This window comes from Patiria miniata, unplaced genomic scaffold, assembly GCF_015706575.1.
Source record: "Patiria miniata isolate m_02_andy unplaced genomic scaffold, ASM1570657v1 HiC_scaffold_24, whole genome shotgun sequence".
Classification (NCBI taxonomy): domain Eukaryota; kingdom Metazoa; phylum Echinodermata; class Asteroidea; order Valvatida; family Asterinidae; genus Patiria; species Patiria miniata.
The window spans coordinates 17,339,265-17,364,504 of NW_024037063.1; the positions used below are offsets into that span (position 1 = coordinate 17,339,265).

Sequence of the window (25,240 nt, forward strand, 5' to 3'; positions counted from 1 at the left end):
TACCAATGAGTCCGTATTATGATGAATGATTGATTGTACCATTAAAGAGATACATACATTTATTTCGATGCTGCATAAAGGACGATACATAATGTTATATATTCAAATTGGCAATACATGTACATATATATTTTTACAAGAGTGAACATTAACTAAATGGCAGCATCTAGGTCCGGGGTGAAGCATAAGCTTTTGTTCCCCAGCCTATGGACAGACAGACAAGTGACAGACATACATGGAAAGACAGAGCACAAACACCGGTGTAAGACTGTAATCAAGGCTGTTATTATCCCTATTACATTGTTTAAGTATGCAATTAAAATTGATTTTTTTCTTTAGTTTTCTAGCAAAAATAGAGCGAGTGGGTGATGATTTAAAAGAGTTATCCAGACTACTCCAATATAAAGTGCCACGTTGGACAACACTGTTTTTGGACAATGTCGTTCTACAATAATTAACATACAGATTTGTCCTAGTAGTACTGCGCGTATTATATGAATGAATGTTTGAAGTAAGTGTTAAACAGGGATTAAAACAAGCAGGTAATGCACGATTCATACATTTATACATAAATATCCTAAGTTAAGATGATACAGGTCAATGAATTTTAACAATTTTAAATTTGCAAATAGAGGCCGAGAGTGTTCACAATAGCCAGTTTTAAAAATTACTCGAACTGCACGTTTCTGTAGAGTAAGCAGTTTGTTGCATTAAGGAGTTGGACTACCCCAGGTCAGAATTGAGTAATTTAAATACGGTAAAACAAAATAGTTGTACAAGGTTAGTAATATGCTACTAGGTAAAAAATATTTTAGACGGTTCATTATACCAATATTTTTTTGATATTTTAGTTGTTATAACGTCTATATGATTCTTCCAAGTTAAATTCTCATCAATATGTATTCCCAAAAATTTGGTACCCTTAACCTGATCAAGATGAGTATCATTTAAAATTATAGGAACAGACTGAGTGTTCTTGTACTGGCTAGCACAAAATTACATTCACGCTTCACCAGCAAATACAAAATTACCTATTGACGCTGCAGAATCCAATTCCCATCATTTACTGCCGGTGTGACCGGATTTTTCTTTCCCTGTACACATTGTCCGGGGGACGAAAATCGCATGTATCAGTGTCACGCGCTACATCAAGCATGTTGGAGATCCTTGAGTCTATGTTTATTTCGTCCTTTAGGTAAAATTTCAGAATTACAAAAGACAGACGGCACTGCAGGCAGCCGCTCATCGTGGTCACGTGGATGCGGTGAATGTATTGGTCAAGTATAAAGCACCACTCGAACAGCAGGATAAGGACGGTGACACTGCATTAAGCTATGCTGTACTTGGGTGAGCATATTTTTTTCAAATATTGCCCAAAATTTACACAATTCAGTTAGTCCACATTGGAGCAAGCCGGCTAGTCTGGTTCTCTAACCTGACGATTCCCCGAGGTCTATACATTTCTCCGTTTTCGTCTGATGTAGAGTCAGTGAACCAGACTACACATTTTTTTCTTGGTTTTTCGAACATCTACGAAGACAAAACTTTCAACAGGTCAGTGTAACAATATTTGCTATAAAATACTAACCCCAAAATCCATCCATTTATGAACAATACAGCAAAAGCAAATGTAAATTGCTTAACAGATGCGTCGCTCTCAGCCATTTCGCCAGTTGCTTTGTTACCTGTGTGCATACAGTGCTTTAAATGGTGCAGTTTTAGTAAAAGTAATTTTTAATCTCTTTGTTTTTAATGTTAGCGTGATGAAAGGTAGTTTGGCATTTTCTTAATCTCATATTTAGTAACAAACCGGATATTGTCATAAATCTTCTCCTTGCCGGGAGCAACATAAACGCAGCCAATAACAATGGTTTGACACCACTCCACCTTGCTTCTGCTGAAGGTCACGAGGCATGCGCAGAGGTGTTGCTCAGAAAGCAGAATTGCGATGTCAACTACCAAGTAAGTTGAGTGTTTATTATTTGCATAGTTATACTCACATCATTATAAAAATGTTAACTTGTTATAATACAATGTTCAATGTGGATGTTCCAATGCACAGTGAAGCTTTTTCTTTCAAACATTGCGCATTAGAAAATGGAAAAAAAATATGGATAATAAACAAAATCGGTATTCCAACTGCGAACAACATTCCAACAAGAATTTATTTGTTATTTGTTGAAATTGTATTGTTATTTATTGTATATCTTCGGACAATAATTAAAATCCATAAATAAAGTTGTCCTGGTCTACACAAACGTTTGTTCAAACTGTCATCAATGATGTATCTGACCAAAAGGAATGTAAAAACAAGAGCTTTGTCTGTTCGATGAACAGAACACAGGCTTTTCCGCATTTTTGAATAATACTATGTCAATTTTTTTGTATTAAAAGAAATGTAAAAGGTTTATCAATTAATAACAAAATCAGGCGATGACACCATCATGAGTTCACTTCAGATTTTGCATACTATTAACAGTATCTACCTACCACCAAGTTTCAATCAATCGGACTTAACCTTATAATTATGTGTTTCGCAAAATCGCATTTTTGATGACGTCATCGTGATGTCACAGATTTTTCAAACATTGTGTGCATATACCTTATTTCTAAGAAACCTAATACAAAAAGAATTTGAATTTAGCATGCTGGGTTCGGGAGATATGGTGATCATCTTCAAAACTTCAAATATCGATATAAACCACACGATAACGTCATGGTATGAGTTAATGCTATTGTACTACTAAGACGAACATACCCAAGAGAAATGCATGCGGAGCCATCATTGTAACATCTAAAATAATCGTGAATTTGCTTGATATAATTCTGAAACCAAGTAATCCCAGGATATAATTAAAGGAAAAATAACTAATTATAGCAGACACTGAGGCCTAAATCTACAACAACAATTAAATGTAGAAAACTAAATTACACGACGGCCAATTTATATGGGATTGCCAAACTTTCTGTATCGAAACATTGTAAATTTGATTTTAAAGTCAACTTGCAGACAAAGAGCACAGTGAAAAACGTTCCTTTTTTTTTCTAACAGGACAGTAATGGTAACTCGCCACTATTTCTCGCAATTGCCAAGAACAACAAGCAGATCATCCATTGGCTGATAAACCACCCACAAACTGACCTCCGTCAGGTGAACAAGAAGGGATTCAACAGTTTGCATCACGCCACGGCCTGCCGAAACAGTTTGTAGGTGTTTTGTGTTCTTTTTTTATATAATACATTGTCATTTAAAACTTCACCATATTTTAACGTCATCAATTTGGCTGCCAAATCTGTTAAATTGGCCGGAAATTCTACGATTTTCTGTTAAATATTACAATTTATTCACACTACATGGTGTCTCAAAAAAAAGGTAACCCAACTTGAAAGGATTATTATGGCCAGACTATCTGTTTACAAGCAGGCGCGGATCCGGGGTTTGGGGGGTTGGGGTCAACCCCCCCCCCCCCCAGCTCTGTCAAAAAAAAAAATTCCTTTACAAACTCCTTAAAAATAAGTCGAAATCTCCCCCCCCCCTCCCGCTGTGACACCCCATAAAAATTATACTGGTATAATGTCTGCCTGTTCAAAATACGGTACACCATTCTGTAATCTAGTGTTAATAATCGTCGAATTTGAACAGCAAAACCTGTGTACATTTTCAGATTTTTTTGCTGATGAAAACCCCCTCCCCTACAAAAATTCCTAGATCCGCCCCTGACAAGCAAGATGCATGGTATCATCTTAAAGCTGAAGTTGTGTGCTTTTTAATAATACCATGGGTTACATTCCAGGGTCAAGCATCATGGAGCACCATTGTCTTGAAGTTGTGGTGCAAAAATGCAGTTGGTTCACTTTTGAACCCATTTCATTCTAGCCTTCAGACAGTGTGTAAACCTCAGGTTGTCACAATGATTCAGCTAACAGCAGAACATACAATCTTTGTGGTCAAGAAATTGCACGAATCAAGAAGTTTGCAGGCTACACAGGATGCCCTTGGAGAAGCATTCCCAGACCGTGAACCACCAGCAAAGAAAACAATCTGGGACAACGTAAGAAAGTATGAAGCACATGGAACCAGCCTCAACCACAACAAAGGACGTTCAGGAAGACAAAGGACGTTCAGGAAGGCCAAGGACGGCGAGATCTCAGGAAAACATTGCTGCGAACGACATTGGAGGGAGGGTCTTGGCCAGTGTGAGAAAATCAGAAACTTCTGCTGTTAAGTGTTTTACTCATGATCGTGAATAAAATTCATAATTAAAAAACACGAATGAAAACATGAATAAACTAGATTTATGTTTGTGGACAAACATAGGGCTGTTTCGGTATTTTTTTGTGACATGTGACATGTAAAGTTTGTAGTACAAGTTCCATCCAGGAAGAATGTGTAGTTCTGTTGATAATAACTGGTGGCATACAATATGTGATTACATTCCCATAGGGCTTTGAATTATGACGTCACATGTGACGTAATGACGTCATGATGACGTCACAACAATTTTCATCTATAACTATATTTTTGTTTGTAAATAACAACTTCGCCATAGCATACATCGTTGAAAGCAAGTTCACATCTTTCACCAATTTTAAATTACAAGGCACTTCTGGTTTCAACCGGAAGGAAGGGTCACGTGATTTTGCACATATAAAAATTAAGACCCTGGATTATTCTTTAGATTCCTGCAAACGTCAATTTTAGGTCTCTCACGTTTGAATTTATATTGATTTTCAAAGATCTATTAATCTTTAACGTGACGTCACGTGACCCATGATGACTTAATCATGACGTCATTTCAATTTTCATCTATAACACATCCCGGTCTAGGTACATACCAACTTTCAACCCAATCGGACCTGTAGTTCAGGAGATATAGGCCTTCAAAATATGTTTATTTTTATGACGTCATATGTAACGTGATGACGTCATCATGACGTCAAGTTAATTTTCATTTATAAGACATCCCGGTCTAGGTACATACCAACTTTCAACCCAATCGGACCTGTAGTTCTGGAGATATAGCCCAATCTGTCAGATATAGCCGAATTCTGCTAGAAAACGGTCACAATAGAAAAATCGCATATTATGTGACGTCACGTGACTCGTGATGACGTCATGATGACGTCAATGTTCGGGACACATCTTCAGATGCTGGTCTAAGTGTGTGCCGAGTATAAAGTCAATCGGATTGATTTTAGTGCCCAAAGTGCCTTCCACTGTAAAAACGTGTACAAATCCTATGGGTTTTGGCTGAAATAGAAGAAGAAAAAAATCTAGAGCTGTATGTCTGTTTGCAAACAGAACACAGGGGTTTTTCGCATTTTACAAATATTTGTTTCGTTTGTCCTTTTGCAGTCACTTTTCAGAGTGCTTCATGCAGTTAAAGGTAGTTTCAAACGCTTAGAATAATTCCTAAAGTATAATTTTATCAAATGATGTCACTTGCCCTGCAATGACGTCATCCTTAAGACCCTTCTCAATGCACATTTTGTCATTGTGATTTTGGTTTGAACCAAGTTTAATGTCAATCCGATGAAAGAAAGTGTGCAATTTGTGGAAGCAGATTAAAATTATAAATATCTAAAAATTATAAAAACCAAACGATGACGTCATCGTGACGTCACTTTAAACTCTGTCTACTAGTACCATTATTTACCTACCCACTAAGTTTCTTGACAGTCAGACCTTTCCTTATATGTATTTTGAAAAATCGCATTTTTATGACGTCATAATGATGTCAGGTATTCTTTTCAAAATTTTGTGCAAATACCTTTTACCTAACAGACCAAATACACAAAGAATTTTGAATTTTGTACGTTACGTTCATGAGTTATGGCTAAAAGGTCAAAAACTTCAAATATAAAATCTCCGGATGACGTCATCATGGCGTCACCTAATTTTGTTTTACCAAGAACACGTCCCGGTCTAGCCACATACCAAGTTTCAACCCAATCGGACTTAAAGTTCTGTAGATATAAGACTTCATAATATGCAGGTAAATTTTCAAAAATCAATAAAAAAAAATTAAGTGATGACGTTATCATGACGTCATAGTCTTGGCATAATTTTGTATGAGGGTCTTCCTTGGCTGTAACATTGATGACAATTCCAGATCGCCAAGTTATAGAAATTGTGGCTTGAAAACGTGTACAAAGTCAATGGGCTAACACGTGTACAAAATTAACGGGCTAAAAAAAATCCCACTGCAGAAAAATTGCACCTTTAAATTTGTAATTTGCCTTTTGAACTGAAATATTTTTATGAAATATTACTTGATATTCTGACCTTAGGAATATGTTCAATCGAATGACAGCGCGAAAAAAATACGATTTCTCTTTCCTTCTCATAGTAATTCTCGGCTGAAGTTCAGAACTACTCGGTAAGATATCAGTGTTGTATAGGAAAAGACTTGTGAAAAATCCCACTGCAGAAAAACTGCACCTTTTAGTACGTAACATAGGGCTTTTCGGCATTATGACATTTTATTATACGTCCCTGACTATGCGCATGCATGAACATAAAATCTGTCAAAATTAGCCGAAAATCGGCTAAAACGGTCACTGTGACGTGGACAGGATTTGACCTCGGCAACACGTGCTCTGCAGGCTGACTGACATACAATTTATGTGCGTAACGTACGTGTATGTACATATAGACGTTCTGTGCATCTTTTAGAGCAGAGGTATTGTCAACCTGAAGTTTTAAGCGTGCGCAGGGCATGTCCGAGTTACCTTATTGCCTCTAAGCTTTGAAATGTTTAAGACCTACCCTTTAATGGACAATTAAAGTAAAAACTAACATAAAAACTGCCATGGTTGATTTTTCAGGAATTTTCAAATGAAAAAGGGTCTTTTTATTATAACTTCCGGTCCGATGACGTCATTCGCCTAAAACTTCGCACACGTCTTAAGTGGGTCAAGGTTATCATATACACCAATATTTAGGCGATTCCGACAAACTTCGCCGCAGACATCTATTCAAAATACATTTTTGCAAATTTTCAACCTGTCGCTAGAGGGCGCTCGAAGATTGCATGACGTCAATGGTAGATGATTTGAAGAATACTTTTAGCCAAAAGACTATTACCGTTAAAAGCAAGTTCATTTCTATTACCATTTTTAAATAATAAGCCACTACCGGTTTTGGCCTTTTTCGACCGGAAGCAAGGGTCACGTGATTTCACGCACACTGAATGAAATAAAGACCTTAACCTATTCTACCACTTGACGGAAACAGAATGCTGCGGACGCGTACGGTTGATTTCTTATGCATTTTTAAATATTAGAAGTGTCACAATTTAATTGCCCATAAAAAACACAGGATGACGTCATCATGACGTCATCATTACACAATGTTGTTTGAATTAGGGTCTTTGCTTGGACAAAGATTGGTGTAAATGAATTTCTGGCAAAGAGTCGAAAATTCCCTATGAAAATCGACAATTTGTTTTAAATTTCTGTGTACAAAGTCTATGGGAAAAATTAAATATTCAAAATTCTATAATAAATCGCTTGATGACGTCAGCATGACGAAACGTTTCGGCATACATCTTCAGATGATGGTTAATGTCTATGCGAATTTTAAAGTTGATCGGATTTAAAATAATTGCCGAAGTGGCTTGTACAATAAAAACGTGTACAAAACCTATGGGGAAAAGTGGAAAAAGAAAAAGACCCAAGAAACTAGAGCTGTGTGTCTGTTTGCAAACAGAACACAGGGCTTTTTCGCATTTTACAAATTGTTATGTTTTGTTGGACCTTTTGCAGTCAATTTTCATAGTGCTTCATGCAGTTTAAGGTTGTTCAAAACGCTTAAAATAATTCCTAAAATATAAGGTTATCACATGACGTCACATGCCCTGCAATGACGTCATCTTGAAAACCCTTCTCAATGCACATTTTGTATTGTGGTCTTAGTTTGAACCACGTTTAAAATCAATCCGATAAAAGAAAGTGTGCAATTTTGGAAGCAGAATAAAATTATAAAAATTTAAAAAAAATATAAAACAAACAAACGATGACGTCATCATGACGTCAATTCGGACTTTGCACACTAGTTCCATTATCTACCTACCCAACAAGTTTCATGACCATCGGACCTTTCCTCATGTGTTTTGAAAAATCGCATTTTTGATGACGTCATGATGACGTCACACATTTTTCAAAATTTTGTGCGAATACCTATTACCTAACAAACCAAATACAAAAATTATTTTGAATTTTGCAAGTTGTGTTCGTGAGATATGGCTGCAAGGTCCAAAAATACAAAAATTCATTTGAAAATCGCACCATGACGTCATCATGACGTCACCTCATTTTTTATCTATAACAGATCCCGGTCTACCCGCATACCGAGTTTCAACCCGATGAAGCGGAGTGTGCAATTTTGGAAGCAGAATAAATATTAAAAAATCGTAAAAAATCAAACGATGACGTCATCGTGACGTCACTTCGGACTTTGCACACTAGTACCACTATCAACCTACCAACCAAGTTTCATGACAATCAGACTTTCCCTTATATGTGTTTTGAAAAATCGCATTTTTGATGACGTCATGATGACGTCACACATTTTTTCAAAAATGTGTGCATATACCTATTACATAACAAACCAAATACAAAAAGAATTTTCAATTTAGCATGTTGCGTTCGTGAGATATGGCTTTAAGGTCCAAAACTTCAAAAATTAATATAAATCGCACGATATAGTCATCATGACGTCACCTCATTTTTTTTTCTATAACACATCCCGGTCTACCCACATACCAAGTTTCAACCCAATCGGACTGTTTTTTAGATATAAGACTTCAAAATATGCACGTTTGTGATGACGTCACGTGACCCCTGATAACGTAATCATGACGTCACTCTTTGAGACACAACTTTGCTATAAGGACAATGTATATGCTTAATTTGAATTATGTTTGACAAATTTCAATGCCAATAGTGGCGTGTACAAAAATGGTGTACAAAGTATATGGCATTTTGCATGGAACAAAAAGAAGAAACTAGGGAGAAAAAAAATCAGAACAGAAACAAAGGCTTTTTCGCTGAATTGCGAAAAAGCCAAAAAGGAAAAAAATTACTTTAACGAAAACAAGAGCTGTTCCCAATTGAAATTGGGAACAGCTAAAAAAAAAAAAAAAAAAAAAAAAAAAATCTTAACGAAAACAAAGGCTGTTTCGGCAAAGTGCCGAAACAGCCAAAAACATGAATCTGTGTCGATTTCTTTAGCAGGAAAGTGAACCAACTGCATTTTTGTACCACAACTTCAAGACAATGGTGTTCCGTGATGCGTGACTCTGGAATGTAACCCAAGATATCATTGAAAAGCGCACAGCTTCAGCTTTAAGATGATACCATGCTTTTTGCTTGTAAACAAAAAGTCTGGCCATAATAACCCTTTCAAGTTGGGTTACCTTTTTTGAGACACCCTGTATGTGTAGTGCGTTACGTCATACCAACTTAAAAAGTAAACGCCTCGGCGTTGCATTATAAAACAAGCAACTTTCATTACTCCAGTGCTGTGGAAGGGATTCTAAGAAAGTTGCCAAACCTGATCAATGTTGTCAAAAGGGACGGCTCCTCGGCACTGCACATTGCTGCCTCAAACGGACTGACTGAAATCATCTTGATCCTCGTCACACAGGTGAGGTTGTTGATAGCATGATTTGAATAGAATGTAAAAAAGGACAAAATCTAGAAGTAGGTCCGTTTGATGAACAGAACATCTGAGTTTTCCGCATTTTATTCTAATTACACATATACATGTATATATTTGAGAAAACATTCTGTATTGATAACGTCACGACGCCAGACACATTTCTCACAACTGTAACATTTATCTGCCATTCCTATTGTAAAAACAAAGTGAATTAAGTGTGTTGGGTTTGTTACTTTTAGAAAAGAATGTGCTGGTATGGTGTCCCTGAAGGGACATTATACAAATAATGAATGTTTGTGAGTGCAATGGTAAGAATAATTTCATGAGGTGACAGATGAAATGTTCCATTCCACGAGGCGAATGAACATTTTATCTCTCACCGAATGAAATTATTCTTTCTATTGCACGAACGTGAAACATTCATTATTTGTTTTATATAACACCTGCATAAATCCTCGTCATCTGATTGGTTGACTTTTAATAGCCAATGTATTCAAGTTAAAAATTGTTTACAAGTTTTACAAGTTTTACAAGTTTACAAGTTTGCAAACTGTTCAACAGCTTGAGAACTATAGTGTAAGAGATTAAGTCGGAATTTCAGCCCAGGAAATTAATTCTGGTTAAAATAGGAGCATTTTGAAAGAACCCTTTCAAACTCGCAAACTTTAATACACGAGAACAAAGAAATGAATCCAGAAGGATACAAATTCCAGTAACAATGTTTAATCAGTGTAACCCTTCGCGCCTCTGGAAGGATGTAAAATAAGTGGTTTTTTTTTAAAGGATTTTGGAGTTGTCGGGCACAACCCGACCACTGCTTGTCATCGTTCCGATTAGTCTTTGTTGAGTGGTCGGGCACAACACGTTTGTTTGAGTGGACAGGCACAACACGACTGTTTGAGTGGTCGGGCTACACCACTGTGTAGAATTGTTCAGATAAATCTTCTTTCTTTCTGTCTTGGAATGGTCGAGCACAACCCGACCACTGTTTAGAATTGATCCGATTATCTTCTTTGTTTCTTTCTTTTTTCTGGACAATAATTCTCTGTGGGTTTTCTGCTAAACGGTATATGATGTGACCTCATCCTAAGTGGTTCATTTTACTCTGACGTCATGATGACGTCATCGGTTGTATTTACAAGCGAATTTAGCTTAAAGAGTGATCAACTACTTTCACTTATAACTCTTGAACAAAATAATCAATGATGTTCGTATTCTGCAATCAGATAGACCAGTAATTGAAAAACATGTTTTGCTGTGCACGTGAACTCGCTTGACCTTTACTTTCAGGTCAACCGGAAGGTCAAAGTTAGGTAAATATAAAATACAGACAAAACTGAGGTCTCAAAATCAAAACGAACCGAATTTCTACCGACCGATTAACGGGATTACGATAAAACCTGGTATGAAATGAACCCCCGTCCGAAGATGATAATAAAATCAGACGTCATCAGGTATCAGGTTTTTCTCCGGTCCCTTCGGTTTCCCTCCTCCAGAAAAAATCAAACACTTTCGATCTCAGGCTGTGCTCCGTGGTCATAGATGGGTCAATGTGGCCAACAGCCATAGGCGCCTTTACGTACCAGCGGCCCGACCACGTTGTAGCCGAGTCCTTCGCAATTCAGTATCCCAAATTATTATAAATGATTTTAACAGTTACAAGCAATTTAAGGGCCAAATATGCGAAGATAGTTTCAGCTATTTCTTTAGAACTAAATAGAGTATTGTGTTCCGTTTGCGTGAGGCTGTAAATGATGCCTCGGGCAACAATTCTTATTCCCGGGAACAAAACTGCTTTACCTTCACTTCCAGTGTTACCGGAGTGCAATAAAAATTGAATATAACTCGAAAGCAGAAGCTCTTTACTATAAGCAAATAAATTATGGAAGTGTTTAGAAAGGAATAAAGGACAAAAAAACAGCATAATAACGTCATCATTGGAAAGGGCGCCCTCTAGCAGTACATCAAATAGGGTTTCCTTTTTTTAATTAAAAAAAAAACCTCTGTCCAAATTTAACCCAATCGCCCCTTGTAGAATCAGTTCTAAGTTGCGAGCAACTTAAGTTAAGTTGCGAGCAACTTAGGTTATATCAACTACATATAACTTTGCAAGGTTTAAGAATTATGACGTCAACAGACCGGAAGTTACTGTAGGGAGAACCTGAAAATGATTTTTTTTCCTTTTTCTATTATTTGATCCCTGTCTGATGACTTTGTTCGTGGCCCAAATAATAATATCCGTTACAATGTTCACCTTTGGATCTTTAATGATGTGACGTCATCAAACCGGGAGTGAGGTGTTATTAATACATGAATTATTGATTGGTCGGGCACAACCCGACCACTCTCTGTTATTGTGTTGATAAATCTTTCTTTTTTCTGGACAATACTTCCCCGCGGCTTTTCTCCTAAATGGTTCATGATATGAACTTGAAATTTTCAATATAATCAACCCTCATGCCTAGTGGTGCATATAACTCTGACGTCATGATGACGTCATCGGGTGTCAAATTACAAGCGATTTTAGCTGAAACAATTACCAATTACTTTCACCTTTAACTCTTGCACAAAATAATCAATAGTGTTTGTATTCTGTAATTGGATAGACCATGAATTGATAAACATTTTTTAATATGTACGTGAACTCGCTTGACCCTTACTTCCGGGTCCACTGAAAGGTCAAAGTTAGGTGAATTCAAAATGAACACTTTAGCCTGAAATCAAAACAAAGCAGAATTTCTTCCAAACGGTTAACGGTATGATCCAGAAACCTAATGTGAACTTGTACCATGTAACGAAGATGTTATAAATGTTGTTATGTCATCATGACGTCATCAGGTATCAAATTACAAGCGATTTAAGGGCAAATTCTTACAAAATAGTTTGCGCTATATCTTTTGAACTAAATAGAGTATCTTGTTCGTTTTTTTCGTGAGGTTGTAGACTATGCCGTAAGAAACATTTTTTGTCCCCGGACACAAAACCGCTCGACTTCCACTTCCAGTATTACAGGAAGTGCAATGAAAACCGAATGTAATTTAAAAGCGGAAGCATTTTACTACACACATATAAATTATGAAAGTGTTAAGTGAGGAATGCCAGACAAAAAAGTGTGATGACGTTATCTTTCGAAAGGTTGCCTCTAGCGCCACATAAAACAGTGTTCTTCTCTCTTATTTAAAAACCATCAGTTCAAATTTACCAAATCGTTCCTTGATATTCTTTGATTAACTACAAATAACTTGGCAAGGTTTCAAAGTTATGACGTCATCATACCGGAAGTTACTTCTTTGAGAATTTGAAAACGACCATATTTTGAATTTACTTTTAAATCATATCATTCGATCCATGTTGTATATTTCCGTAGCCCAAGTAACGATATCCATTACAATGTTCACTTTTTGTTTCCAAATACTGTGACATCATCAAACCGGAGGTTAGTTGTTATGAATAAATACACGTATATTTTCCATACGTTCATACGTCATTTAACTTCACAATGAACATTTATCCACTCCGAACTAAATCAGTATTCACTTCCCGTTTTTGAATAATGACATCATCAAGCCAGATATAACTAGTGTAATATTTACTGAATTTTACCACCAAATAATTGTACTGGAAAGGATTTAATTTCGTGATCCTTTGTTCAAATATTCATAACTTAACACGGCAGTGTTTATTGGAAAAAAAATGCCTGTCCGACCACTCTGCGTTTGTAACATCAAACGCGATTACCTCTAGTATTTTCCATATTTTCATACGTCTTCTTTACTTCAAAATGAACAGATGTCCTCTCCGAACTAAATCGGTATTCACTTTCCCTTTTGACTGATGACGTCATCAAGCCAGAAATAACTTGTTCGTGTACATAAAATGTGTACTGAAATTTGATATAATTTTGTTTTAAACAACAATTTTCGTGATTCTTTTTTCTGACATTAAATCATTCATAACTTACGTGGGCTGTGTCTAATAAAATAGTTGTCGGCCCGACCACTCTGCGTTTGTAGCTCAACAAACGCCTTGACCTTTAGTTGTTATTTTTTCCGGACAATAAATCTCCGTGGGTTTTCTCCTGAACGGTGTATGGTATGAGCTTGTAACTTTCAACATATATCGAGCCTGATCCCTAGTGATGCATATTACTCTGACGGCGTGATGACGTCATCGGGTGTAAAGCGATTTTCGTTGAAAAAATGACGGTCTTCTTTCACCTATAACGCTTGAACAAAATGATCAATTTTGTAATCAGCTCGGACAGGCCATTTATTGGTTAACATTGGTTTACGTTTACTGGATTGACATTTACTTCCAGGTCTACCGGAAGGTCAAAGTTTGGTGAATGTAAAATTAGAACATTTGCCTGAAATCAAAACAAATCGACATCGTTTTAGGGTCATTCCATGTCAGACCAACGCACTTATTCACCTTAGGTCTTCTGATTTTGATAAAAATTGATTTGCTTGTACAGTAGGTCCCGATGAGCAATGAATGCATACCAATTTTTAGCCCAATCCGACCTACCGACCTACCATGTAGTCAGGGCAGAAAGCACCAAAACTGAAATTTTAGATAAAAATACCACCGTTGTGGAACAAATATGCCATTATCATGTAAATGTTTATCAAATATATGCAAATGTGGTGTTAAAATATTGAGAATTGCATGCTCAAATCAACTCTTTTGTCAAATTTAAATTTTGTGGAAAGTAGGTAGCCATGACTTTTAAGATGTCACCATGACCTTTGACCCAATTTTTCTAATAGTGAATCAGTCCAAAAATCAACAAAGTGAAACCGACTTGATAGAGTATGTTTTCATCTATCAGAATCTACTAAATCAAATTGGGGTCTTCCAAATTTACAATTTTATGACTATGTTTGTACAGCTGGTAGGTTACAAATGACTCAATTTATAGACTTTACATTAAAAATCCTCTATCACAACTTACTCTTCTGTTTCAAAGGTTGTTGTAACTGAACAACCACAGAGCTGTTCCCAACATATATTTTTTATATCTATTGGACAGTATTGGACAGTTTCCAAAAACAATATCTTTTTAAATTGAAAATATAATCTTAAATAATTTCACTTCTGGTAGGCGGAATTAAGGGTCACGTGACATTGACATACCAGTTGTGATTTATAACACTTCCAAGTCTATATACCTACCACGTTTGAGATCAATCGGTCAAATAGTTCTAAAGTTATAAGATTCTAAAGATTGCCTCATTAAATATTCATGACGTCCTAATATGAGAACAATAAACCTCACTTTAATAATAATGCAATATATTTATCTTTAAATGTTGCTTAACGCTAATGTAAGATATCAACCTCATCAAATTTATAATTCATGATATATGATAAATAGGGTCTAAAATTGACACTTCTGGTAACACCGGAAGTAAGGGTCACGTGACTTTGAAATACCAATTTTAATTTATAACACTTCCTTGTCTATATACCAAGTTTGACATCAATCGGTCAAATAGTTCTATGGTTATAAGACTTTAAAGTTTGCCTCATTAAGTATTCACGACGTCATAAATTGAGAACAATAAACTGCACATTCATAATTATGCAAAATATTTACCTCTCAATGTTGCTTAATAGTTCTATGGTTATAAGACTTTAAAGTTTGCCTCATTAAGTATTCACGACGTCATAAATTGAGAACAATAAACTGCACATTCATAATTATGCAAGATATTTACCTCTCAATGTTGCTTAATGCTTATATAAGGTATCAAACCCATCAAATTTATAATTCATTAAATATGATAAATAGGGTCTAAAATTGACACTTCTGGTAACACCGGTAGTAAAGGTCACGTGACTTTGAAATACCAATTTTCATTTACACTTCCATGTCTATATACCTACCAAGTTTAACATCAATCGGTCAAATAGTTCAGTGGGCACCAAGCTTGTTCTAGGATCCTGTCTACTTGGCATCCTCACAGGATGCAACTTCTCACTTCATTGACTTCGCCTTTTGCTATTTAAGTATTCACTTTCTTAGAGTTTTAGGCACTCTCCTGAAGACGGTCAGAGCATACTGACCGGAACGTCGAGTTTATACCTCTGGTTCTTTTCAGAACCATTCTCTTAGTTGAGAAATTATTCGCACATGGTGTTTCCGCAAACCTTTCATTATTAAATAGTTCTATGGTTATAAGACTCTCAAGATTGCCTCATTAAATATTCATGACGTCATAACATGAGAAAAATAAACTGTGTCCGCCGATTATCTCCAGAACCGGGCACCGTATATAGTTGAAAATCGGCGGGTGTATTGCTCGGGATAGCAGAATGTGCAGTGACAAGTTTGAAGTTGTTTGGATCAGCGGTTCTCGAAAAAGCTGCAAAAAAGCAGTATTTTCTGAAGTCTGACGCGCCAGTATATAGCCTAGAACTCCGCGCACTGATGTTCTTTTCAATTGTTTACGTCATGTTAAAGCAAGAGCGCGCGTGCTCAATATGACGCAAACAATGCAAGAAGGACGGGCACGCTCACGTGCATTGTAGGGCGATACCATTGTCCAGTATGGGTGAATAGCACTACATACCATATGTTTCCGTACGTGATGACTGCACGGGCACATGCATTTTGCAGTCGATTGAACCACTATTGTAGTACCAGGTTTTCCGAGTCTATTCTAATGATACATCCTTTCCTATGAACACAACACCAAATCAATATACAACATATATTACCATATATAGGGTACGGCTTGCCAAGGGGCAGTTAACTAGTTGGAGCTGGCTCTTTAATTGTTTAGTTTTAAACAATAATTATACAGATATTCAATGTAATCGTACAAACTCCCGAATAAACCCACTGGATTAAAAACCAGAGATAAAACTCAATGAGCAAAAACTCTGGAAAACCTTGTGGTTGCCAGCAAGACAAAACGTTTCGAACGTTTACATAAAGCTATTTTTTTAAAGCTGATCCATTCTCTGTTTGTTCTTAACTGACCTGAAGTCGCAAGCTAGAATGATCCCCCACGCCTTCGCCTCACACGTTCTACGTACATTCTATGCACGTCTTTCATATTCAAATTTGACACACCCTTTCCACCCTTACACGCACTACCGCCTCGCGGAAATCATTCCTCAACCGATTAGACAAATTTTGCCTGCTATACAACCGTAACGCAGGCAAAGATAAGTACACACAGTGCCGAGTACGGGCTGAGTCAGAGTACTTTTTAGTCAAGTCCTGGGCCAAAAATCCGAGTGCGAGTTTTTCAGAGTCCGAGTACGGGCCGAGTACGGGCCGAGTGCGAGTACAAAGATATCGAGTACATCCCGAGTACATTTTTAAACTGAAGCATTATGGAAATTAGCACAATTACTTACATGTGATATGTAAAGTAATTCCAAGAAATTAACACGTACACATATTAAGAAGTGTTGCTTTTGCTTGGAATTCTGGATTTATTGCGTCGAAGGTGCTTATTGAAGTTGGAAGTTGTTCCAGACTTACCCGAAATCTGAAGCCCACATGACTTGCATACTGCGCTATGCTGATCTGTCTGTTAGCGAAATATTCCTTGTGATCTCTAAACCCCCAAGATATAATTTCTGACGGAGAAGACATGTCTACGTCTGGATCGAACTCGCCGCCATGCGCCAGAGAATGTGACGCGTTTCCAACAAAGAGCGATGTGTACAACCTCTTCCCAACGGATACGATCTTTCCGCGCCTTGTAAGTTAGAGAATGCCTTGTGTGATGAACGCACATGCAGCCCATGGAAAGAAGGTTGCGATTTATTTCGCTGGTATTCTTGTAGTATTCAGTAGGAATAGGACAGTAAAAAAAATGTGCACCAGCGATACTGCGAGCGCTGCCAATAGCCATTCACAAATACTCGATTTAGAGTCGATAAAGAATACAGCGCAATACTTTCATCATTTTCATATACACTCTATGAAATGTTTGGTCAAAGTTTAGTATCGAAAAATTAGTATAAAAAAAATCCCAATTTTCTTTCGAGTACTGCGCGACTGGGATCGAGTTCACCGAGTACAATTTGTCGAGTTAGGGGACGGGTCCGAGTACAAAATAACGAATACGTGCCGAGTACTTAGTTGTTGTTGTTTTTCGAGCACTTATGATCGAGTACGGGTCAACTACTTTTTGGTACTCGAGTTGTACTCGAGTTCGAGTACGAGTACTCCAAAACTGCCTCATGGGGGTGCACATAAGAAGAGAGATGTAAGTTCTCTAAGGTTTTATTTAGGTGATAGTCGTCGCGAAGCATACACAGCCTAGGCATTGGTGGCCGGACTTGTGCCCATTATAATCTGTACGACTGGATGAGGTAGGCCAGCCGGTCGGGTTTCTTGAGGTACCATCTCGTCGTTTAAGCTACGGAAAATCTAGTTTCCTTTTGCCTTCACTGTAATTATGTGGTGTTCCAAGTCAGCCTGACACTTTGAGCAAAGGGCAGTCCAACTTGTCTCGGACTCCATATTCAAAAGCATAGCAAAATTTGGCCAGGCGGTTTCCAAAGATTACGTATTAGCGTAAGTGTATACCGCGGGGTGGGGATGGAAGCCTGTGTCGAGCCCTATATCCTTGTGTCAAGCTCAAAAGCCAAATATTGCGGTGCTGCATGGGGGAATTGGTGACCTTGAGCTGTAATGCATCGTTCAGCAGTAGCCAAGAATTTGCTCAGAAGTGCGGCCTGGGGGCAGTTACAGGTGCAACTTCCCGAGGTTCGTCTCCTGATGAAAGTACGCCAAAGAGGAAGTGCTGACATCAAATGCTATGTAAGATCTGTCAACTCCACAAAATGGCCCAGTAGGATATCTAAGACCAGGTCCATTTAACGATTGTGGGAAACCGAAAACTTCATCGACAGTTTGATATGTTCTTAAGGAGAATTTGAGGCAAACGCGAGGGTTTGCGATACAGCCTTAGCCAGACAAACCATCGTTAAAGACACGTTCAGCTGACCAATGGAATAATATGTATGTATATTGGATGTCACATAGACTTGAAATCAAGTCTGTAATGAGTGGTTTTAATCGCGTCCGCCGCGCGCGACTCGACTGCCAAGCTCTGTGCCGGGGGTACGACGTGGCGCATGCTGTCCTAGTAGCGGGGACGCTACGTACATTTTCGACCCCATGCGTGTGCAATCCCATGCGTGTGCTCTGTGCATGCATTATAAACTTGAATAACTCGTTGTCAGTTTGTGCATAGGCAATGAGACTTGCTACCAAAATTGGACGGAGCAGTCTGATTGGTTAAGAATCAAGAAAATATGAATATTAAACAGGCATCTCTTAGCCGATGCGTTTTGGCTTGCACGACGACACATACAAGTTTACATACACACCTGATTATCGCAGCATGTTAGTGTATAGTCTTCACAAAACATTCTCAATCGCTTACATCGAATTTCTTCGGATTTCCTATCGCCCAACGTTAAAATGGAGGTGTTGGAAGCTAGCACCGAAAGGTATACAGGTTCCATTGACCATGGGTTGCGAAAACTGGGGATTTCCAGTGCTCTGAAACGCCAACAAACTGAGGCAATCACAAGTTTTCTTGACGGCAACGACACCTTCGTGAATCTACCCAGCGGGTACATCCCTAATATACCAGCTAGCCCCTTTCTGTATCGACTTATTTTTACTTGCACAAAATTGCTTTGAAACATGACATTATGGTCACAATTACAAATGTAAAAATAGAGAAACCGCGAACGAATTGTTGTCAGGGTGATCAGTTAAACTACAACAAACCACATGGGCCAAAAGGAGCTTACGTTTACAGTCGGTGCGCACTTTATTTTTTGAAGGGGATTTACAATTATTCGTAACAGTTTCAACTTCCATAATTACTTAAATATTACTCCTTTTTATTCAAAGACAGTTGCAAAAGTACTAATATTATCTACAATGTTAAACTCTGTTTTACTGTAATTTTAAAAATAGGACTGCCAAATCGAATGGAAGCTTCAAATAATCGTGTTATAATTACCCCTATATTTATAATGGATGTTTCTTCGTAAGCCAGATGTGCTACCATTGGCCCTCGCTATGGAAACGTCATGCATATGCATTGCAGTGGCTGCATATATAAATATTCGCTTGAAAACGTCTTAATCAGGTCGTTAGACACAAACTGACCATGCCGCGCGGTAGTACATGACTTTTGCATGAATGATTGTAACGCTCACGTTGCATGAACGGCAGTGGTATGCGGATTCCGGCGCTGATGACGGACATAAACCACTATAGTCTAACGACTTGTCATCAAGTCTAGATGTCACAGAGCAGGCCCACAGCTCAAGTGATTTTAAGCGCAGTGGGAAGAGGCAAAAAGACAGTTTGGGTAACAGCTTCAACAAATTGATACAGGAGAACTGTGATTCCAGTTTTGTATTGTTGATGATAGGTTGGGAAAGCGATATCGTCAAATTTATCATAGACCACGATTCGGAAGGCGGAACCCAGTTCCATGTTATGGGACGCCCCAGCTGTAGAAACACGGAATCCAGGGATGCAGATGTCAACGATACCTTATGGCAGGGAAAGGGGGTGTTGGTCATTGGTCAACTGTGAACGCAGATTAATTATATAGGCAAGAAGAGGCCCGTATAGGTGGACAGTCTCTAACTTGGGGAATCCGTGCATTAAAGTAAAAAGAAAAAAACATCAAAGCAATCAGACTGACAGACTGAGGCACATGTCGCAACCAGACAGCAGTTATTTTATCAGGCGAAGATGCGGTGTTTGCTATGAGAAGACGGTGTATGACGGCTTGCTTCTGGGGGTAGAGCAACGGGTCATTGACTGCGGCAAGTGGGTGCTGGAGTTACATAACCAGCAATCTGCGGCGGACTTCGCCTTAAAGTTCTCCAAACCTTGAGCTCAAACTTCAGGACCGAGAGAGCGTTCCAAGGGACCACGGCACAGTCGTAAACTATATAGCGAATGTAAAACGATGATAAATATAGAATAACACAAGCTCAGGCAAAGACGCGGGCAGTTTGTACCTGTGTTACAACTGATAATGTAGTAACCAACGGATAATGTATCACCAACCGATAATGTCACACAAATTGACTGATACTGTATCACTAACCGATAATGTAACAGAAATTGACCGATAGTGTAGTAAAAATGTTATAGGCTATCAGTCGATTGTTGTTACATTTTCGGTCTTAACCGATAATGTAACAAATATTGACCGATAGCGTAGTACATTTTTACCACACTATCGGTCAATAAAAAAGAAGTAAAGAAACCGGAAATAATCGGCTATTTGCATCGCAGTGGACGTTGAGGGCGCGACTGATGATACATCAGTCGCGATTCTGGCTGAACTTAGTTTTAGGTGGGAGTGGAGCTGGCCGTAAGTTTCAAAGTAGAGAAAAAGACGAAAGAAAAATTCAGAAGCTAAGTCACATAGTGAGAGATGAGGACGTCCTTGTGGGAGGACTTGAATCCGCCCATGCACGATTGAGTCTTTATAGTTCCATCATAGAGTTCCAGAGGCGAGGACCGTGGAATCTCAGTGTCACAGCTGATTCTGATTAAGCATAACTTTTCTAACTATTTTAAGTTTCCACAGCAGGACCATGATTGTCGTTGCAAATTGTACAGTTAATCTTTTGTAATCCTAACTTAATCCTCTACACTGGCCAGTAGACTTTTGTTGTTCAGCCAGGGCTTGGTGCTGGAATTTAGTTGGCGTGCTTGAGTGCTTTCCAGTATGCGGTAAATGTGGGTGTTGGCTGATATAAGATGGAGCAAACTGGGTGTGTGTGAGTATTGCTATACATGTTGTTGTTGAGTTAGCACTGTGTTTTGGGAGTGCATGCTGGCGTAGCCATTTTTGGCAGCTTGTGCCATCCCTCGGCCATCAGCATAGAAGTTGCAGTTCTGTGAGGTTCTTGGGTGTGGCTCGGACAAGCATAGGTCAGCGTGACAATTGGACAATCGTAAGTTACCATTTCCTTTTGTTGTTTCTCCATTATTGCTTGAATTATTGGTTATTGAGTATTGGTTGTTGTTGCTTGAACAAGCCTTGAAATATGTGAATATGTTTTCTTTGGAGAAAATACTGGCATCGAGTTGGTTAATTATTTTAATTATAGATGGTCCTTATATGGATGTACCTGAAGTTGATGTACTTGTGATGTACTACCTGGCCCTACTGAAGTTGATGTACTTGTGATGTACTACCTGGCCCTAATAAGTGGTGAATTCTGAGGGTTGGTCCCATGACCGCCGACTTACAACGCCATGTCCCTCTGACTGGATTGGCCCATCTCTGACCTAGACGATGAGAGCGGGATACCTACCGCAGATGTGACAAGCCTTATCAGCAAAACTTCAACAGCATATTGATTTAGAATTGTATAATTTCTTAAAAATACTTTTTGCACTTTGATCACCTGATATATTTACGCACATTTTGAGTGTACCATTTCACATATAATTTAATAATTTGATGCAACTATTTGTCTGGATATGAAGAGCATTAGTTTGTGCATATACTCTTGTGTATTGCTGCACAGGTGCTGTTGTTTGGATGTACATGTATAATTTGTGAATATTGTGTATTGATGTAACCTGTGGTGTCCAGCTACATGTAGCAGTGTTCTTCGACTTAAGGGAATGTAGATTGTTGAATTGGTTTAGTTTAATATTTGTGAGAAAACCCCAGGAACTGTCATTCTATGTGATTTTGATTAAATCGTTGAATTGGATATTGACTTGTAGGTTTTGAATAGGAAAGTTTTAAGCAGCCAGTGATGTTTAGGTGAACACAGAACGGATTGTTAATAGTGTGGATTTATGGATTGAATTGTTAATAGTGTGGATTTATTATCCGGCTTGTTCATAGTGCAGATTTATTGATTGAATTAATAGTGTGGATTTATTGCTAGGCACGTACATATAGATACTGGATGCTGATACTGACCGTAGATATTTGATTGTAGATATTGAATTGGAAGTTTGAATCGGTCAGTTGTATTCGCTGTGAACAACGGAAAGTAGATTGCTAGATATTTTAAACAGTGAATTTTCTTACCTGCTATAATTCCATTGCATAAACTGAATTGATATTTTGAGGTGGTTTTAAATGTACCTATAAGCTGACTATTAATACGATTTCATAACGAAGATTTCCCCTTGACATTTCTGAACGTACGATTTTGATGTTGTGTAAATTTGTCAAATAAATTTGTAATTTGTAAATTCACTCAGCCTGTGAATGGAATATGAAGTGCGGGTGGATGGTAAGAATAGATTGCTTCGGGAACGAGTGCGATGGAAGTGTATGTCGTTTACATGAGTGAAGTAGGAGGAAAAGTTGGAGGGAGAAGATTGTGGATGTATTTAATGAACATGCCAGTGTGTAATAAGTTGGATTCGAGCGAGTTGTAATACTGACGTGACCTGCAAGGACTTTGAACAATCCCCCGGTAGACGGCAACGGATGCGGGAAAAAATGTTTTAAACCTTGTTTATCAACACTTGTAATGTTCTTTATACTCCAAAAACACATAAATAAATGAAAACCCATCAACCCGTTATTTTTATACAAACAGTTTAATGGATTGCTACCTCAGCGTCAATTTGGTCCTAAAAGTCATCTCTTTGAAAGTGATTAAAAGACGGTATTATTTTGTGTTTAAATTTCGCAATTGTCATGCCTGTTTGGCAGTTTATTTTATCGTAAGTATAATGAATGAACTTCACTAAGCGAAGCTTCACTACCCAACGTGGATATACGGACCATAATTCCGTTTACGACGCTTACCAGTCCCACCTTAATTATGCATTTTATTTGACATGGCCGTCAGTGGCACCGTTCAATTACAACGGCCGAAAGTCAAATCAGTGTGCGAGATAAGTGCGGATATGAACTCTGACTACGCATGTGCATCTTTGTGACTATTTCAAGACTTCAGTTTGCGCATTTATACGCGCACTTACAGTTCTAATATTCTTTTTGTCACCTAGGTAAATTGCAACAAAGATCTGAAAAACTTCGTTGGGAAAACCGCACTGCACCTGGCCATCGGCAAGACTAACATGAAGTGTATCGAGGCTCTGGTCAACAATGGTGCCAATGTGAACGCCAAGAATCACGACGGTGAAACCAGTCTTCATCTGATCATGATGAAAATCTCTTTCCATTGTCCCAGTTATCATGAGGAAGAGGTAAATGTTCAGGTTTTTGAAAAATGCGCAAATCTGACTTCTTTCAACGCTTATAGGCCTAACGCATCAGCGGAGTGCTGTGGCCTCATGGTTAAGGGACTGATTCGTGGTCTGTGGGTAAAGCTGCAGGTTGTGGGTTTGAGTCCTGGCGGGGTCATGGTGCGTGTGCCCTTGGGCAAGGCACTTTGTCACTCATTGCTTTTCTCCACCCAGGAGTAAATGGGTACCTGTGAGGGCAGAGATGGTTATGTGATTGATTTAGCTTGCTTGCGCCTAACAGGCAGCATCGAGCTGTATACTCCCCAGGGAGCTGAGATGGTATTTGGAATGTTTAATTGGCCCAATGATCGGGGGTAATAATAATACTGTAAGCGCCGTGATTTAGTTTACTAAAAAGGGCGTTCTTATATGCCGATTATTATTATTATTATTATTATTTCATTCAATAATTCCAGTGTCAAAGCAAATGTTAAGCATTTGCTCTCCTTAGCTTCGCAAGGAGTCTGTTGCATGCTCCTATTGTAAACAACAGTGGTTTTTAGTTTTATAATGTTCAAATCTATTAGGATACTTTGTGCAGAAGGCCGTAAATGATCGCGCCTTTGACATTGACGCTGCGTCAATGCGGCTTACTACATTGGCAAGCATTATTGCAGCAGTATAGTAGTATTTCAAAGTTACGACGTAAAGTTTATACATGTGACATGAGACATGTCACCAATCTGTGAAATTTGATAGCTTTATGGTAGTCTTTCCAATATCAAATGCATATGACAAAATTAGGTGTTGATAGACCACAATGACTTTTTAGTTTCATCAAAATGTTTTCGTTCAATTGTTTAGTTGGTGGAGCATTTTGTCAAGCACCTGGAGAATGAAGGCGGTTCCGACGAAAAATCCAACCTGGTTGCAATAGCGTTATACTTAATTCAAAATGGCGCCGACATCTACATCGAGAATAAAAACGGAGTTGATGTTCTTTTGAGGATTTGTGAATTCCCACAAGTTCAAAATCTAATGAAACGTCTCATCGAATTGAGAAGGTGAGACTGTTGTTATTTTTTTGTTTTTCATTTGCAAACATGTATCCTTCCACAACATCGGCTTTGACCCGATGTCACCGCATCCATGAGTGCTGCGCCTTCATGAGTATTTCGTTTAAGATCTTACAAACCTTTTCCCACCGATTTAAAAGGGCCATGCAATGATTTTTTCTCAGGTTCATTTTGTTGCAACTTTCCAGTGGCGTAGCATGGTCATTTTTATTTCGGGGAGGGGGGTTAGACGTGAAAAGGGACACTTTCATCGTCCGTGCTGAAAGGTAGAAAGAATTTTCGCACTGGTAACCCCGCCTGCGTAAAATCAAACAG

General features: G+C 38.2%; 1 protein-coding gene across 1 annotated transcript in view; it reads left to right on the plus strand.

Moving 5' to 3' along the window:
- The window catches only part of LOC119732333 (E3 ubiquitin-protein ligase MIB2-like), a 39,860-nt gene extending 19,298 nt beyond the window's left edge, over positions 1 to 20,562 (plus strand). Inside the window, exons 9-13 of the mRNA XM_038205791.1 lie at positions 1,196 to 1,347; positions 1,803 to 1,962; positions 3,053 to 3,207; positions 9,523 to 9,649; positions 20,440 to 20,562. Coding sequence (XP_038061719.1) covers positions 1,196 to 1,347; positions 1,803 to 1,962; positions 3,053 to 3,207; positions 9,523 to 9,649; positions 20,440 to 20,562 — 717 coding nt within the window. The remainder of the gene's footprint in view (positions 1 to 1,195; positions 1,348 to 1,802; positions 1,963 to 3,052; positions 3,208 to 9,522; positions 9,650 to 20,439) is intronic.
- Positions 20,563 to 25,240: the final 4,678 nt, after the last annotated feature.